Source organism: Pleurodeles waltl, chromosome 2_2, assembly GCF_031143425.1.
Source record: "Pleurodeles waltl isolate 20211129_DDA chromosome 2_2, aPleWal1.hap1.20221129, whole genome shotgun sequence".
NCBI lineage: Eukaryota > Metazoa > Chordata > Amphibia > Caudata > Salamandridae > Pleurodeles > Pleurodeles waltl.
In genome coordinates this window covers 591,116,919-591,136,398 of record NC_090439.1, presented here as the reverse complement: position 1 = coordinate 591,136,398, position 19,480 = coordinate 591,116,919, and the positions used below count along the sequence as shown (strand labels likewise).

At 47.9% G+C, this 19,480-nt stretch overlaps 1 protein-coding gene across 2 annotated transcripts in view; it reads left to right on the top strand.

Moving 5' to 3' along the window:
- Positions 1-19,480, top strand: part of PRKDC (protein kinase, DNA-activated, catalytic subunit) — a 2,139,921-nt gene that overhangs the window by 923,342 nt on the left and 1,197,099 nt on the right. For both annotated transcript variants that reach the window (XM_069220133.1, XM_069220131.1), the window contains exon 43: positions 18,455-18,623. In XM_069220133.1, the coding sequence (XP_069076234.1) occupies positions 18,455-18,623 (169 nt within the window). The remainder of the gene's footprint in view (positions 1-18,454; positions 18,624-19,480) is intronic.

Genomic DNA, 19,480 nt, shown 5'->3' with positions numbered 1-19,480 from the left:
GGGAAGCTCTCCAAGTGACGTCCACTGCCGCTGCCTCACTCAGCGTGTATTGAGCGACTTGGTGAGTGGGTCTGAAATGTGGACGCCACAACCTAATCCTCGGCGCCCTCGGTTACTACTGGAGCATGGCACGCTCATCTGTGGAGCAGGCTGCAGCATTCAGCCTTGACCTAGGAGAGCGGTCATCTGTGTGCCCTGCGCTACCCATGGGGTCTTGTGGCCCCTTCTCGCCCTGCAATGCACAAGCCCCACTAGCTTGGAGGCTGCACTGACACTGGAGCTGAACTGGTACCCTGTGGCGCTGTAAAGCGGTGGTGCCTGGAGACACAGTGAGTTGAGGCACTAATGGGCCAACGTTGCTGTCTACCCAATCCTCCCTCTTCCATTCTCTGGACACTGAACTTCCTCCTCTGCCACCGCTTGCAGCAGACATCACCTATGAGTGACAGGGTCCAGGGGTAGAGGCCCCTGGTAATGTGCATTGCCCCTTTCTGCCACGTCACTCAGTCCAGACTATATCCAGTGCTTTTGAGACCTATAAAGGCAATTCCAAAATGACAGAGGCTCATTTCCAAGTTAATTGAGTAGGCCATCATCCCTGCCCCCGCCTACGTGACGGTGTTTTTTTAGATGGAAGTTGCCCCACCCCACAAACGACATGGGGTGAGGGGGGTTGTGTGCTTGATAAACACAGCCTAGAACCCTGCAGTGGTCACAACTCACACACCTGTGCAACCCAAACTCCAGTCTCAGCTCTGTAATGGGTGGCTTGACATTGAACTTGTGCTGTTAACATCCTCCTCTCCATTGTCCCTACTACTCAGGGCCGGTGATATTATTAATTAGCGATACACATGGGATACCACCACAGGGTGTTCGTGGCGGGACATCATGTGCGGGTGTTCCTAGCAGAGGATTACTCTTCCTAATCCAGACTCATCATCAACAACAACAAGGGGGCCTGTGGGAAGCTGGCCATGTAGATACTACATCAAAATGAGATATAGTGTGCACAGAGTCCAGGGGTTCCCCAAGAGGCTTAACAGAGGCAATAATAGATAATACTAATGCTCTATTGGTGGTAGTGTGGTCGAGCAGTTAGGCTTATCAGAGGGTAGTGTTAAGCATTTGTTGTACACACACAAGCAATACGTGAAAACACACACTCATTGACTTAATTCCAGGCCAATAGGTTTTTATATAGAAAAATATCATTTTGTTAATTTATTTTTAGAACCACAAGATTCATTTAGCAGGTAAGTACATTAAATGAAAGGTAGGCACTTTGCATAGTAATAGTTGAGACTTGGAATAGATTCAATATTGTACACAGTTTTCATTAAAATGGCAAAAAGCTATTTTAAAAGTGGACAGTGCAGTTTTCAACAGTTTCTGAGGGGGGACTGTGGGGGTGGTTTAAGTACAGTACAGTTTCAGAGGTAAGTAACACACTTAAGGGTTCAATCTCCTGGGTATAAGTAGTCCACCTTTGGGGGTTCAAGGCAACCAAAACACCCAGCACCAGCAACACAGGGCCGGTCAGGTGCAGAGGTCAAACAGGAGCCAAAATAGAGTGGGTGCCTATGGAGATTGGGGGGGGTTCTCCGGTTCCAGTCTGCTGGCAGGTAATTACCCACGTTCTCAGAGGGCAGACCAGGGGGCTTTGGAGGAGTACTGGAGGGGGGCCCCAAGTAGGCACAAAAACCACACCCTCAGTGGTATGGGGGGCAGCCGGTTGCAGTGTGCCAACAGGGCGTCGGGTCCTCAATAGAACTCTATGGAGGGACAAGGGGGTCACTTAGGCGCTGCAGGTATGGCACAGGGGGGCCTCTCGGGCAAGCCACCAACTGGGCAAGGGTGAGGGCTGCCTGCTGGTCGTTGCTGCACCGGTGGTCGGTTTCTCACGGGCCTGGGGGCTGCGGGTGCAGTGCTTCTTCCAGGTGTCCGATATATTCATCCAAGACATTCACGGTGAGGGGGGCCCTCTGGTTTCCCTCTGCAGGCGTCGTCTTGTGGGTGCAGGGAGGTCAGCCCAGGGTGGGCATGTCGTCTGAGTCGCCTAGGGGTCCGCTCTGAACAGTTGGTTTCTCTGGACACGGGCCCGGGTGCGTTGAGTGCAGAATGTTGGGGACTCACGCTTCTGGAGTGAGGTGGGAGTCCCTTTAAAGATGAATGTCTTCTTGTTGTTGGGCAGAGCCCCTGCCCATGGGAGTTCTTGGTCCTCGGTGATGCAGTCAGTCCCCTGGAGGCTTTGCATGGGTCGCTGGTCCTGCTGAATGCATCGCTTTTCGGTTGCAGGGTTTTTGAAGCAGGAGACAGGCCGGTAGGGCTGGGGCCAAGTCCGTTGTCATCTCATTTTCTTCTCTGCAGGGTTTCAGCTCAGCAGTTCTTCTTCTTGTGAGGTCAACAGGAATCTGATGATCTGGGTTCAAGGTCGCCCCTAAACACTACATTAAGGAGTGCGTTAGGGTCAGGGAGCAGTAGCCAATGGCTACTGTCCTTGAGGGTGGTTACACCCTCCTTGTGCTCACTCCCTCTGGGGAGGGGGGCACATCCCTATCCCTATTGGTCCTAATCCTCCAAAGCAAGATGGAGGATTTCTTAAGGAGGGGGTCACTTCAGGTCTGGACACCTTATGGGTGGTCTTGGCTGAGAGGGTGACTCAACCTTGTTTTTCTCATTATCCCTCTGGACTTGCCACCAAAAGTGGGGGTTCGTCCAGGGGGCGGACATCTCCACTGGCTGGAGTGCCCCGGGGGGCATTGTAACACCAGGCCTGAGCCTTTGAGGCTCACCGCCAGGTGTTACAGTTCCTGCAGGGGGTAGTTGTGAAGTTCCTCCACCCAGTGCAGGCTTTCTTCCTGACCCCAGAGAGCACAAAGGCTCTCAGCCCAGGTGGTCAGAAACTCATCTCTCAGTGGCAGTCTTGCATAGACCAGTCAATCCTGCACTGAAGGATTGGGTAAAATACAGGGGTCATCTCTAAGATGCCCTCTGTGTGCATTTTTTAATAAATCCAACATTGGCATCAGTGTGGGGTTATTATTCTGAGAAGTTTGATACCAAACTTCCCAGTATTCAGTGTAGCCATTATGGAGCTGTGGAGTTCGTTTTGACAAACTCCCAGACAATATACTTAATATGGCCACACTGTACTTACAATGTCCAAGAATAGATTTAGACACTGTAGGGGCATATTGCTCCTGCAGCTATGCCCTCACCTGTTGTATAGTGCACCCTGCCTTAGGGCTTTAAGGCCTGCTAGAGGGGAGACTTACCTATGACACAGGCTGTGTTTTGTGTGCCTGGCACCCTGAGGGGTATGCCATGTCGACTTTGCATTTTTCCCTCCACCAACACATACAATCTGCAATGGCAGTGTGCATGTGTTAGGTGAGGGGTCCCTTAAGGTAGCACAACACATGCTGCAGCCCTTAGGGATCTTCCCTGGTCACTGGGTGCTGGGTACCACTGGTACCTTTTACGAGGACTGTGCGCCAGGTTTTGCCAATTGTGGAAACAATGGTACATTTTTTATGAAAGAACACTGGTGCTGGTGCCTGGTTAGCAGGGTCCCAGCACACACTGTCAAGTCAGCATCAATATCAGACAAAAAATGGGGTGTACTTGCAACAAGGAGCCATTTTCCTACAGGGCTTATCACTCGTTCTGCTGTGGGATGGACTATACCCACACTTCAAGATTGTGAAACTGAAAAGTGTAAAACCCTCTGCGCCCATGGGCGAGGACGTGAGGTTCCACTTGGCACCCCCAGAGAGAACCACAACAGCCCTCCAACAGCTGAACGGCAATCTCGGCACGCATTCCACGCAATTTGAAAGGGTCTTACAGGCCATAGTGGACGTCAAAACTTCCCTAGAAGTAAAAATTGACAAGTGTCACAAGACTTAAATCTCCGACAAGCCGGCCATCAAAAACTGGCTGACAGGGTGGAGGAAGCAGAATCTTCCCTTGTCGCCTTTCGTCCCACTGTCCAGGAACTACAGACGCACATCAAACACCTGAGTGCAGAAGTGGCCTCGCTGCACCAAGGGCAGAAGACATGGAGGGGCGATAAACAAAGTCCGATTCATGGGCTTCCCCAAACGAGCAGAACGCCCAAGTGCAGAACTCATTCTAGAAAAATGGTGGATGGATAATGTGCTCGCCGACAGAATACCAAAACATTTCTCGATTGAACAGGCGCACAGGATTCCAGGTAGGCCCCCATTTCTCCAAGAGTGCTTATTGCTCACCTCCTCAACTATTGAGACCATGACTTGATACTCCAGCGCTTTTGAACCAAGGGGCCTTGGTAGTTAGAAGATGCCTCCATCATGGCCTATCCCAAATTCACAGCAGAGTTAAAATGAAAGCGGAACTCGTATAGCAAGGTAAAGCAGCGTCTCCGTGATCATAGTATTAAGTATGCTGTTTCCTGCAAAACTCCAGAGTAGTGGTTGGTGAGATGACCCACATTTTTACTTCACGAGAAGACGTCTGGACATGGCTACATGCCAAGGGTATTGCAGAACCGCTGCAAGGAGAGGCTACAGCCAAGAAGTGGCTGACTTCTTGCCCCCTAACCCAAACGGCGCACCATGTCCAGAGCAAAACCAACTAGGGCTCAAGCGGCAGAGGGTCAGGCCACCCAATACACTGTGAACTCCTTTGCTGTGCTCCAAGACAAACACACATTGGAGTCTGGCTCCAATGTGGAGAGCTCCTGTGGCTCCTCTGCTGACCCCATTAATGGACCAGAGGCAACCCCACATACTGCTAACGATCTTTGAGAAATGCATTGCCCACCCTGACCAAAGCTTCTGTCACATCTTGCACAAACTGCACCTGGAGCTATACGTCCCACCAATCACTGAGTGAAACTCAACTGTCACTTCTCCTGCTCAGGGCTCATTGAGGCGTCGGCGACCCAGGGTGCGATAAACCTGATACTTGCACACCACCAAAGGCTGTTCCAGGTATTATGTCTGAGTACTCCATATTTATCAGCTCCCAAAGGTATGCCACTAGCAGGTGGTATCTATTATTTACAAGGGGACTGGTCATGGTATCATACCATGCGGGCCGAAACCGCAAAGGTAAGACACTTCCAGCGAATCCACGCCCCACCAAGAGACTTCCAAATGGACAAGTTTAACCCCACACACGTTTTTTGTTGCACAGATTGTTACTTTGGGGTGTTTGGCAGTAGGCCCATTTGCCACCTGCCTGGTTGGATATGTACCAGAACTGTTTTGCATAATGTTGCAAGTTTATTTCTGCAGATCCAGTAGTGATTGACAGGAGTTGGGAGGGATTTCATAATGGCATGCTGATTGTGGAAGGGGGGATAAAGTACACGGTGGTGATGTCGCCCACTGTTCAACTATTGTGCTTGCATAATACACCATGAGCATCTATGCTGACATGATTACACTGCACTATAATGTGCTGACATGGAACATACGTGGTATGGAGACACATACCAAACACTATCGGACACATGCTTACCTCAAGCAGTGCCACATGCACATAGCCATTCTGCAAGATACCCACCTTACGGATTTAGAGCTCCGTAAACTTGTATGGCACGACCACATCAGCGTTTGCCCGAGAAGTGCTGATTTGGGTGGCACCAGCAGTCCCCTATGTTAGGGAGCAATATATTGCAGATAAAGGAGGGTAGATATGTGGTTTTGGAGGAACCCCTAGATGGGTCGCCATTAACACTGGGCAGGATATACACACCTAATTTGGGCCATGGGGAGTTCATGGCTACGCTTACACCTGCGCTTTTTCATGCCCCGACAGCTACCTGTCTCTGGGGGGGGTAGGGGGGTGACTTTAATTGTGCACCAGACATAGACCTGGATAGGTCTCACCCACCACTACCAGTAGCACTGAGTAGGATGACAGCGGCCCAGGGGTTCAGCTCCTGGATGTTGGACAGAGGCTTCATGAGCTGTGGCATCTTGAACACTCAACAGCACATGAATACTCCTTTTACTCTCTGGTCCATGAACTACACACTAGGGTAGATCTGTTTCTCGGATCAGTGCACCTTGCCCAGATGGTTGCGAGGGCAGAATATTTGGCCTGCACCCTGTATGATAACTGCCCACTGCACGTGTGTTTCCAGGTGGTGCCTCCAACCCAAGGCGCTCATTGATCCTCTGTTTCAGAAGGAACTATTGTTGTGTATTGCTCAATACTTTGAGCACAACAGGGTTACCACCCCCCCTCCGTACCACAGAATGGAATGTGCATAGAGTAGTAGTGAGGGGCAACTGGCTTTTGGCATCCTAGGGAGCCTGGCGCATACTGCTACATGAACTGATGTCATTGGAGTCTGAACTGCATACGCTAGAGAGAAAGGTTGTGGCGTGGATGACTGGCTCTGATTGCCTTTGGGACCACAGTAAAACATATAGGGGCACAGCCACTCACCTAGGTAGACATGACTACAAGCATTACCTGGCAAGGCAGCACGCCAAAGGCCACCGCACGGGTAGGCTGCTGGCATGGCTCGTCTGAGACGAACATCAACGTACCCCAGTCGGGTCCATTAGACTAGACACTGGCTATTTGGCCAATATACAAATGGCCATTATTGCTGCTTTCTGCGACTGCTATTGCCTACTATATGCGACGGAGCCCACTCCCGCCCCTTGCCAACTGGCGACCTTTGTAGATGACTGCAATTGGGCAGATCTCCCGGAACAAAACACCAGGCACGGATGGCCTACCAGCTTCATATTATTCCATCCATTCTGCACTTCCTGCCCAATATCTGCTGGCAGTATTTAATGAGGTGAAAGCTCGCGGACTCCCAGTCCGAAGCGTTCATACTCCTACCCAAACCTGGACAGCACCCACTTGATGTATGCTCTTACAGGCCACTGTTCTTACTTAATTTGGACTGTAAAGTGTGAAGTAAAACACTCTCAAACAAAATTCTCCCTCGATAAGCCTTTTGATTCATGAGGATCAATCAGGCTTCATTCCAGGTCGAAGTACTTTTTTTTTTTTTGTAACTTTTTTATTTTTATTTTATTTTTGTAATTATTTCGTATCATTGAACAGGTATACAGAACAGACCAAATCCCACCTTTTAGGGGGTTTACAATCTTTACAGTATATGATCACTTGTTTATAGACATGCCAAATGAAAAAGCACTTGAAATCACTATTAATATTTACATTTGAGAGCCAGTATTGTCAGCATAAAGGTCTTGTGTCAATAAACCTGTAAGATATAAAAATCAGGGGGGATTTCAAGTCTCATCAACATGTGGTATTGCTGTAGTCGGAGATATCCATACAGTGATACTTCTATAAAGCGGTGTCTGTATGCTAGTGGCAGTATTCAGCAATTGTTTAGTGATCTCTCATTAACATAATCTGTCTCTCTCACGTGTGTGGGTCGTTTTATGGTTATTTGTGTCTATCCCTAGAAATAGCCCTTCTCTAGGGAGGTCAGGATACCGAAAAAAGGATAGGTGCACGGAGGGGATTGGCAAGATTCGAGAGATAATGATATGGGAGGAATAGATTTAAGCAGTCTCCATGTGGAGGATGTTAATTGAAGACAAATGGGTCGTTCTGTCCTAGAATGTTGGGAAGTATTTTGCAGTATGAGTTGATTTGTCAGTACAATAATCTAGTGCTACGGATGTGGGTATTACTGCAAACAGAGGAGATTTAATTTGATAAAATAATATTGGAGAGAATGAAAATGACAATAGTCCTGTAGAAAGGTGATGATGATCACAATAGAATGATATCACTAATTATAATAATAATAACAATAAAAAAAAAAGCACGACAATAACAATGATAACCATGATGATAATAATAAGAACGATGGTGACCGGGGGGGGGGGTGTAAGATTATAGAAAAAGAAAGGTGAGGGGTGTAGTGGTGATGCAAATAGAATCAGGGTTTCAGGACAGGTGAGCTGGTAGGGTTAGGAGATAGGGAGGAAGATGATGGTAACAGGTTACTGGAAATGTTAATGTAGAAGTGGGGGGTGTGGAGGAGCATTGGAATTAAGGCCATGAATCGGCTATACAGAGTTGGGTTATGGGGGAATAATCGATGTCTCATTGTTGAGATGTCATTGTAGTGGCGACTCTATCAAGGGAATACAGAAGGGGGATATTTGGGGGGGGTGGTCTTTTTGTTTGCGTAAATTAGATGGCTGTAGATCTTTGTAGTATAGATTCAATTCGTCAGGTTGGGTAGGAAGGGCGACCATGTTTGTAGAAATATGTCAGTTTTATCCTGTAAATCGTATATGAGGCGCTCATGGGAGGCCGCCTGATACATTGCGCCAATCCACTCTTCTGGGGGAGGGGGGGGGGGGCTGTTGCCCGCCAGTGTCTGAGGATGCATAATTTAGCCGTAGCTAGTGCGGTATCTAATAATCAGCTCTGCGGTCGGGAGAGGTGATGTAGCTCCTCTGTATCGTGTAAGAGTAGGAGGGATGGTGTGAGTGTTGGTGGTAAGGGTAAGACATCCCTAAGAGTTTGTCCTATCGCCCGCCAAAAGGGTTGTATGGCAGTGCAATCATGCAGGATGTGGGTGAGGTTACATTGATTATGAGGGCATCTCCAGCAGGACGCATGAGGCAGCAATTGTGCCGCACATAATTTCTGGGTGGTCCAGTACCAGTCGTGTAGAGTTTTGAAAAGACAGAATTTTAGGCGTGCCTCCCGTGCTCCACGATCTCTAGCCTCTAAGGTCAGCCCAATCTTCTAGATAGTAGTCTTTCTGTAGGCGGATTTGCCACTTAGCCTTAAGGGAGTTGAGTAGTGGCAGTGAGAAAAGATGTCGGTTCAACACCGCCTGTAGTTCCAATACAGCCCCTTTTAATTGGCTCCATGTTTCCAAATATTGAAGTATTGGGGAGTGTGCGAGTCGTCGGGGGGAGCGTCCCAGCCGTTGTACTAGACAGTGTCGTAATTGTAGGTAGCGCCATTTATAGTATTTAGGGAGATTGAATTCATCCTGAAGTTCTCTGAACGTCTTCCAACTGTCTCCAGAGATGAGTTGGTCTATCCTCATGATGCCCTTTAGATACCAGTCTCTCCAATGAATAGTCTTACCCTCTATCTGAAACCCTCTATTGCCCCATGGGGAGCTCTGTCATGTAGGTATGGGTCTATTTTCAGAGAGCGGTGCGCCTGTTGCCAGGCTTTCCTCATGGTTCCAGTTATGGGGTTGGTGGGTCGTTGGCCCGCCAGGCCTGTGTCATATATTATCTGGAGGTCGTGAGGAGCCTTTGTGAGTGTTCTTTCCACTATCACCCATAGTGGTGGGTCTCGTGTATTCAGAAGTAATTGGGTCTGCTGCGATAGGTGTAACGCGAAGGAATAGTGTTCAACGGAAGGGAGGTTTAAACCACCAAATTTACGCTGGGCTAACAGTGTGGCTCTAGGCAGTCGTGGGCGCATGGATCCCCAGACAAAGGCACGGATGTTGCGATCGATCTCTCGGAGAAGGACTAATGGTATATGTAGGCGAAGCATACCTAGTACAAAGAGGAATCTCGGAAGGGTTACCATCCGTACTGCTTGCACCCTGCCCCATATAGAAAATCCTAGTTGTTTCCATTTCTCAAAATCTCGTTTCACATTATCAATTGAGGGATCTAGATTATCCGTCACTATTTTTTCTAGGCCTCTATTTATATCTATGCCCAGGTACCGAAGGCGTGAGTGTTTCCATTTAAACGGTAAGCCTTGTAGTGAGGAACTGGCTGTTACGGAGGATAGGGGTAAAGCCTCACTTTTATCCCAATTAATCCGGTAGCCCGAGAGATGCAAAAATTCTGTTAATATCTGCTTAAGGGCTGGTAGGGCGTTGGGTAGGTCAGTAAGGGTGAGCAAAATATCGTCTGCATAGAGGTAGATGGTGGAACATCTGCCTGGGATTGGGATTCCTGATATTAGGTTAGAGCTCCGAATTACTGCCGCTAGTGGTTCTACCGCTAATAAAAAGAGCAAGGGGGACAGTGGACAGCCCTGCCGGGTTCCCCTATATATCGGAAAGGTGTCAGACAGAAACCCTCCACAGTTTACCTGTGCTGTCTGGGAGTCATAGAGTAATCGTACTCTATCAATGAAGTTAGTCCCCAGTCCAAAGCGTTTTAGGATTTCGAAGAGATACCACCATTCTATTCGATCAAATGCCTTCTCGGCACCTAATGAGAAGGGCAAGGGCCTCTTCCTGTGAGTCTCGTGCTGTCGTAATGGTATGAAATAATTTACGAAGGTGGTTCCTCGATAAGTGGCCCAGTACAAAGCCTACGTGGGTGTGATGGATTAGGGATGGGATTACTTTTTTGAGTCGCGTTGCTAGTATTTTTGTGTCTCCATTAAGTAGGGAAATAGGGCTGTAGCTTCCGCAGAGTAGGGGATCTCTCCCTGGTTTAGGTAGGACTGTGATTGTGGCTTTGTTGGAGATAGGGTGTAAGGATCCTGTGTGATCGGCACCCTGGAAAGCATCATATAGGGATTCTACTGTATCGGTCCCGGTCCATTTATAGAATTCGGACGTGAACCCATCCTCTCCTGGAGCTTTGTGATATGATAAGTTGGCTATCGCCTGTTGGATCTCTACCTTACTAATGTCGCCCTCTAAAAGCGCCCTACCTTCAGCCGTAAGACAGGGTATATTTGTGTTTTGCAAGAAAGCATCTAAGCGGCCAGTGGCTTCTACTGTTTCTGGGGTATAGACGGCTTGGTAATAGCTGCCAAATTCATTCGCAATGGCCTGCGGGTGTGTAAGGAGGTCGTTGTTACGGTTATTAATCGCTAGATGGCTAGAGTAATTTCTCTTTGATGGAGTTGGGCTGCTAATAGACGGCTCGCTTTCTCTCCGTGCTCATAGTGGCAGCCTTTTAGCTTTTGTAATGCATATTCTGCCCACGAAGTGTAGAGGGAGTTGAGTTCCATTTTGGCTTGTTCGAGAGAGCGGCGGTTAAGTGAGGTAGGGGTTCGTGTATATTCTCTAGTCGCGTGAGCTATCCTGTCTTCCAGTTTGGCCTGTTGGTCTTTTTTGTTTTTGTTTTAGCATTAACAATGGCAGCGGCCCTCATTAACCGGCCTCTAATAGTTGCCTTTGCTGCCGCCCATAGAAGTTGGGGTGAGGATACCGAGCCTTTATTATCGTTCAGGTATGTGGTTAAGTGAGCTTTAAGTTGTTCTTTTCCCTTTGGGGTTCTATATCTGGAGTTGGGGAGGCGCCAGGGTTTACGGCCGGGTCTGATCATCCCTAGTTCCAATGTTATTAGGACCGGGGAGTGATCAGATATTGCAGCTATGAGAATGTCTGATACTCTAATCGATTGCATCAGTCTCTGGTCAATCATAAAGTAGTCCAGTCGTGATTGGGTCCCATGGACCGAGGAGAGAAAGGTGTATTGGTGGTCAGAGGGGTGTTGCAGACGCCAATAATCCCATAGGCCATGGTCAGAGAGGACGTCACGTAGTAGGGCCCGATCTGTGGTGTTACCCATATCGAGGCCACTTTTACGGTCAAGGATGACGTCTTGTACAATATTCCAATCTCCTCCCAGTATGTATTGTGAGGCGCCAATCTGTGTAAGTAGCCGGTTGAGGGAGAGGCAGAAAGTGCGCTTAGAGCCTATCGGGGTGTATACTGAGCCTATGCAAATCGTGGAAAGGCCTACTCTTATTTTAGCGAGGGCGTAGCGTCCTTCTGGATCATACCATGTTTTAAGCAGTCAGAACTGTAGCGAACGACGTATAAGGATTGCCACCCCGCCTTTCCTTCCAGGACCCTGTGTTTCGTCAGATACGTGTGTCCTTCCACTATAGAGCACATTGCCACCCAGTCTCTGCGGAGTTTTCCAGATTCTTCTGAGATGAGATGCGTTTCTTGTAGGAGGGCAATATCAGCAAGTTTAGAATGTAGATAAGATGGTACCTTCTGCCATTTGACATAGTGGGTCATACCATGTACGTTCCAAGAAAGGATTTTGAGCGGGGTTGACGTTCCCATGGATGCTTTATGGGTGGGGTGTGCTTTGTAGGATGTATCTGTGTTGTGCAGTTGGAAAGGGGAGAGGGTGGAGGGTAAATAATAGGGAAGGGGGTGTGTCAGATGGGGAGTAACCTCTCCGGGATGTGTAGCGGGGATAGTGGTATGGGGGGGGTGAGAGTGTGATTTGTTTAAGTCCCTCGGTCACCAAGGATGATAAAGAAGATCAATACAAATAAAGGGAGAATTAAGAGGTTCTGAAAATGAAAACATAATTGATTCAGATGCTAGTGGATAAAGGGATGGGGAGGAAACCTATAGAAAGGTAGAACTCGCTACCTACAAACTATTAATCTGCGGGTTTGAACCTCTGGGGTCCGCGCGCCGGTTTGATATTGTTATGGGATACAAGCGTAATTAGGGGTGTTTTGATATTTCTTAGATAATTGTGAGAGGCCATCAGGCAGTCTCCTTGTGTTACGTGTTACGTATCACGGATGTAACTAAGGAGGCGTTGGGGGTAAGTATGTGAAGTTCTTAATATGTACGTGGTAGCAGTGCGTCTAGCATTATAAGTTAAAGTCTATAATAATAATGCAGGCTGTGGGGAGCACATGGAGACTCAGAGGGAGCAGAGGCTTTACATTGGGTGGCATTGGGTGCGCACGGTGTGGTTATTGTGTTCGATCACATGAGTCCTATTAAGCGTGTGTTATTCACCATGTCTCTGTTAGTGGTGATCTGTTAGTTGAGAATGATTCCAGATTCTGGGGTCTAGGGACCGTGTGTAGAAGGGGTCTATGGGTTTACTAGTGATATAATGGAGCTATGTGGCCTTTTTGTGCTGGTGCCCTGTCTATTGTCCTTATTTGATGCGTGTGAAGGGGATAATAGGATAGCATGGGGGCAGTCTTTCCCGCACCTAAGTGGCATAGTACGTTGCAAAAGTATTAGGAGAGTTTGATCATATATCAGTAAAAGAGGAGAGTATACATTCGGAAATGACATATTCTAAACAATTTTTACACTCTTTAGTTGGCTTAATAATGTCCCAATCAACAGACATCACCTTTTAGAAAACTGCGTCCCATGGTTGGGGAGTGTTAATAGAATCCTAAACCGCCCGGGTCCCTCCTCAGCAAAGATATAGTCTTAGTTTAGAACAGTTGGGTATGCCACTTATCTGTCCGACGACAGGTGTGTCTGTTGTTGAATACGGATCCGACATTCCTTCATGATACCGGATATTCATGGTGATCATTGACCTGGGTGATCATCCAGTGACTGTTTCAAGGGGAGCGAGATTTGTTTCTGCCCATATCTTGGGTGTGGTCCATTACTGCCTGTAATACTTGCTCACGGTTGTCTTGTGGCTTGGGGAGGCGGTCATACATTCTGCCTCTCTTGTGTGCGGCAGAACGTTGTGATTGGGCCCATGGTAGTGCAGCAGAGGGGTTGGGCTCCGTTTGAAAAGGGTCAGGGTCTTCACGTCCTGAAGAGGTGTCCATAGGGTATGAGGCAAGATCGTTGAGAAATGAGCTGAGGTCATCTGGTTCGGTGAAGTCTTTGGATTTGCCACGGTGAGTGATCCACATCCTTGCAGGTTCGAAAAGGCCATATTTGATGTCTAGGTTCCTGAGTTGTGGTCTAAGAGCTAGGAACGCCTTTCGTTTTTCCTTTGTCCGTCTGGAGAATTCAGCAGCCACTCTAATCTCATGGCCGTCTAGGGAAACCGGCCCTTGCGTTTTGGCTGCAGAGAGAACTTGCTGAGCCTGTTCATGTCGTAGAAAACATGCTATGATAGGTCTTGGTTTGTCTGAGGTAGCTTTATGGGGTGGACCAATTCTGTGTGCTCTCTGAAATTCTGGTGGTGGGGAGAAATCAATACCAAAGAGATCAGGCAGGAGTGATTGGAGGAAGGACTTGATATCGGATCCCTCTTTGCATTCCGGGATGCCGAAAAAGCATATGTTGTCTCGGCGACTCTGGTCTTCCAGATCGGTAACCTTTGCTCGGAGGGATCGTAGTTCTGCTTCCTGATCTGGTAATGCTGCCACTCGATCCTCTACATCGGTGAGTCGTTGGTATAGGGCATCCGATGTTTCTTTGAAGCTGGCTATATCTGCTCTGATGAAGGAAGAGGTGATGGTTAGGTCTGTGATCTTCAGATCCATTGCCTCGAAGCGACGTCCCTCTGAGGCGATCTCCTGCAGTATACTCTCTGTGGCTTCTAGGGCAGGGGGTTCTGTTTGCAATGGCGTTGGACCAGGTGTTGCCGTGTGTCCCGCCATGGTTTTTGATTGAGTAATAGCCTCCGAGAACAAGTTGTCTGGAGTGTTTGCCTGAGGGCTTCCCGTTGGGCATGTCTGTCAGAGTGTAAGGGCCTCCGGAGGGCAGAGTTCGTTGCGTGTGCACGTGGTGAGGGTAAGTTGAACCAACTGTTTTCCTTATGCTCTGTTAGTGGAGGCGTTGAGGCCGTGTCTGTTGCAGGAGGTTGTTCCTCGTAGACAATGGTTGAGGGGGTGAGGTGCGGAAACGATGTGAGGAATCTGCCTTCAGTCCATCATCAGGCAATAAAATTATTGTCAAGAAGACGGGATCTACAGCGGGGGGGGTAGTCTCTAGGTTGAGCCAGAATACCTACTGAGTTGAGAAAGGTGAGATTGTCAATGAGTACCGAAACCTGATCCTCTTTCTCTGTGGTACCCTGGTATGGGGATCTGTCCCACATCTATTTTTCGTGCTGTCCTTCTGTTATTATGTCACCTCCCTCGTTTTTCCGCTCTATCCTTCTGCCGGCGTTTCACCTCTTCACCCCCTTCTCTATTGCATTCCGGCCCTCTGATTTTTCACCTCTTCGCCACCCTCGTCTTCTCAGCCCGTCCTTTTGGCGGCATTTCACTTCTTCACCCCCTTCGTCTTCTCACTTTGTCCTTCCGCTGTTAATTTACCTTTCCACCAGTCTATCCCTCCGGTGGCATTCCTTTCCTTCACCATCTTCATCGTGTCGTTCTGTTTCTCTGGTGGCATTTCCCCTCTGTACCACGTTCGCCTTCCCACCCTGTGGGCCTCTGGGCAGAGCAGTAGATTATGGTGGATGGGGGGAGGGTATGTCGATCCTGTTTAATAAGGGCCTCCTGGATTGCTATCACGGAGTTGCACGGAAGTGAGTTCTCCTTTTAAAGCATGAGTACTGCAGTTAGGTATCAATGATTTTTGTTGAGGAATGCCCTGCCTTAATTGTTCCCCCTATCGAGAGTCCTTTGGAGCCACGTGTCCCCCTGTGCCGATGCTTTCTGTCAGGCTGTGAGGTGGGTAAGTCCTGTATGGTAACGCTGTTCGCGGGCCATGGGTGTGGGCGGGGGGGGGGAGGATGATAGAGGGGGCTCCGGTCTTTGCTGAGTCTTACCCCCGCATCCCCTGGTGCTCAAGCTGATGTCCAGGCCTCTTTGTGTTGGTATGCGGCCGCTACTTTCTCCAGGATCGCGTCGTTAGGCGGATGGGCCTTTCACTGTGGGCCGCGGCTGAGCGTTCGGCCGCAGGCCGTGAATGGCGCCGCGCTCAGCAGTGCTGCGGTCACCGACTTCCGTGGGGAAAAAAACTTTGTTTCTCTGGACCGCGCGTCCTGTGGTTCCGGGGAGCTGTTGCGAGGCTGCCTGAGGCGTGTAGGGCTCCCGATGGGGCTGAGATCCGATCCGGCACGCGGAGCTCGATCCTCAGGCGGCTATTATCGTACACCTGGGCACCTCCAAGGGTGCTGGACTCTGTCCCCTTCCTTTTCAGGTCTTCTGCATCCGGAATCTGGTCTATGGGCCGCAACAGCAGCAGGACAAACCATTCACTTCATTGAGGGTTTCTGAGGTCCTTACACCCCTATGCATCCAGGCCCCCTGGAGTAAATACTGCTGTCATCTGGGCATCCTTGGGTGGGGAAACTCCAACGTTCCTCCTGTCTGCTGGTTTCCTTGGTGTCCACTGGGAAGGGTTCTGAAATGCATGAATTCCAACCACTACTTCCCTGTGTAAGCCTATGAGATGACTGGGTAGGTAACCACTCAGCACCTGGTCACTGGGGACACTTGTTGTACTTACCTCTGGTGTTTTCATCTTTCCCCAGTTCCTAGCTAACTACCACACTCACTTTGATTGGGTTCACTATTTCACATTCCACTTTCTTATTATATGGGTTGTCCCCCCCCATAGGACCCTGTATATTTGATGCTATTTCTGTTGGTAATTTTGTGTATCTATTGTGTGTAGATATCTCCAAAGGGAGATATACCAGTACTAGTCTAGTAGTAGTGCTGTAATAAAGAATCGTTTGTTTCAACACTTGTGTGATTATTTCTTGTGTGAGTTACTGATCACTACTGTGGTATTGGAAGTGCTTTACATGCCTCCTGGATAAGCTTTAGCTGTTCTCCCTAGCTACCCCTAGAGAGCTTTTGCCATCTGGACACCTATTCACTAGCACTAAGGATTGCCTGGACTCAGTATAGGGTGCCACACCATATGTGTACACCACAAACTGAGCCAGCCTTCTATGCTCCCCAGAGCCTTCTTTCATGCACTTCATGGCTTAATGTTAAAACTGCTGGGAGGAAGGACTGATGCTGAGTGGCTTTAACTGCAGGACAACATCTGCTAGAATGGGGTAGCTTAGGCATGCCTGACTTTGAGTTATACTACGCTTCAGGGCAATTGCAGTGGCCCCTAGGTTGGCTAAGTGATTCCCACAACACAGAGAGAGCATCTACACAAGCAAGCTTGGTCCCCATTAGTACATATGTCTGGCTGTGAGACAATGTGTGCCTCTCCATTGAAGAGAACCAACCTGATGTCCACAACCTGGGTATGCTAGTTTGTGCAGGGCAAATCACTAGTCCGGCCTTACTCTCCTTTAATCCCTGTGGCCCACATACCAGGCACCCAAGCTGTGACCGTGCGTCATTGTTATGACCCCTTGGACAGCAGCAAACTTAATGACTGTTGGGGACTTCTTTTAATGATGGATCCTTTATGTCCTATGAAGACATTATGGAAACTTACAGTATAGGCCCAAGGCTGTTCTTAACCTAGAGCGCCATCTGTCCAAATGGTGCAGGATACTTGGCAGGTAGGCAAACAGAGCCACCACTGTCAGCTGTCCTTAATGTGCTATTAATGGGGCTAGGACAAAAAAGTAAAATTTCCCTGTTATACAAAACCTTAGCCGCAAGCGCCCACATCGATATGGAGGGAGCATTAACTTGCTGAAATGCAGTCCTCCCCGGGCCCTTGCCCCAAAAGTCATGGCTGAGAGCCCATCAACACGTTAAGGAGGTCTTGCGTAACCCTAGATTTCGATTCACCCAATTTAACTATGTACACCAAGCATACCTCCCCTCCCCTCTTCCCCTCTCCCCCCCCCCCCCCCCATCCTACCCCCAACGCATTAAGCCCAGGTCCCTATCGACGACTCCAAAATGCCCACGCTGCGGGTTACATGATGTGGGTGTGGGTTTGTCAAATTCACCCCCCCACCCTGCCTCCGCAAGACACCTAGCAAGAGGTAGCGCTGTCAACAGCAGGCCTAGCGATCCATGTGTTAACTCCCACCCCCGAATCTTGCTTCCTTGGGCTTTGTCCTAAAGCCAAGGGGGACAAACACTGCCATAAGTTTATTGATTTGGCATTTGTGTTGTTTAAACGGCTCATAGCAATGCAGTGGAAGGCACCCATGACACTGGATACCAGTAAATGGCTCCAAACCCTGATACAATGGGCCCGAGTAGATGCAAGCATGCTGCACTCCCTGAGGGACAGAGACTTGGTTAGGGGAGGTGTGGGATGATTTTGTGTTTATTATGGAAGCCAAGAACGATACCCGTCCCCATTGAATGCTCAGTTTATCACCATTGTACTTGATCTCCATATATATGCTTAATTCATTTCAGGGCTTTATAGTTGATGACGCATACACTACATTGGGTTGTATATGACAAGATACTCCCATAACGATTAATTCTCCCTACACCCCTTTTGCGTGCCCGCTACTGTATTCTTCCTACCCCCACTGTACGTGATTGTGTCCAACACTTGTGCATTACACCTCGTTAATATTGACTGAGTACTGTACAAAATGCAAGTGGATCCTCAATGCAATGTGAACACTGCTTGTTGTCTTTGGCTGATCTTGTGATTTTCCTCTCTCCCCCTCCCTTCGTTCTCTCCTCACGGCTCTGCAAAACTTTCTGTTGATGTTTGATAAAACAATAAAAATAGATTTAAATAAAATACTTAGTTACAGTATATAGGTCTGAAGAAGTAGTCTTTCTTTATAATATGTTATTGCACAGATGATTATGATATTAGTTTGAATACTTTGTTGGCTATGACTGAACTAAAAAGAACTCCTTTTAATCAGATGAATTGACCATGGCATAATTTTTTACCCATTTTATTAAGATCTTGCTATGATTCCTTTTCCGAAAACATGACTGGTGAGACTCAGCTGCTGGAGAAAAGAAGACAGTACCACTGTGCTGCATACAACTGTGCAATTGCCGTGATCAGCTGCGTCTTCACAGAAAGCAAATTCTACCATGGCTTTCTCTTCACTGAAAAACCTGAAAAGGTATGGAGAAGAGACTGACTCAAGTACAACCGTAACATTATTTTTGACCATTTAAAAGTGATATGTGAAGACTTTAGAAATGTCTCTCTTTACGATGAAGGCAAGGGATGGAAATGCAGACATTGGTTTGTTATTGAAAGGCTTATTAAAGTTTATTAAACAACAATAGAAAATGTTCAGATTGCCAACTTCAGGTACCTTCTCCCTACTTGTTGAAAGGAAATTACCTTGCACAAGCAATATGAGTATGCTTACGTTTATGTAGCAGCCAAAGGAACCGTCTAGTTTGTCTTGATAACGTAGGATGAATAGAGTATGTAGTGTACCCTCAAAGGGCATCGTTGTCTTTGAAGAAAATGAGCTGCCTGTACCTCTGCAGTTAGGTGGGAACATACACTGATGTGAAATGTGTTCCTTATACAGCCAGTCTGTCACATTATGAACACCTTTGGACATCCGAGATTTAGAATGCACTTTTTGTATACTGAATAGTAATCCAACAGAGATAGTAGGAAGTAACATTGGAAACTTTACAACTGAGAAATTTCTAAATAGGGTCAAATAATGTTGAAGGTGAATACTTATAAAGGCAAATGTGCATCTCTTGCAAAAAAACTCCTACATTTGCTTTTACTACAGAACAAACTTCTCTGGGCTCACTTAATTCTGCCTTGTGAATCAGAAGCATACTTTGAAAACTGAAGATCTAGTCGACAAAGTAGCAACATATGGCAATTCAGTTTTGTCCAAAGTTAACTATGTTAATGATCCGTTTGGATACTTTGGAGGCTCATATTTTAAATCAGGACATGCGCTCATTGCCAAAACTTCAGGCTTGGTTAAACTCTAAAACTAAT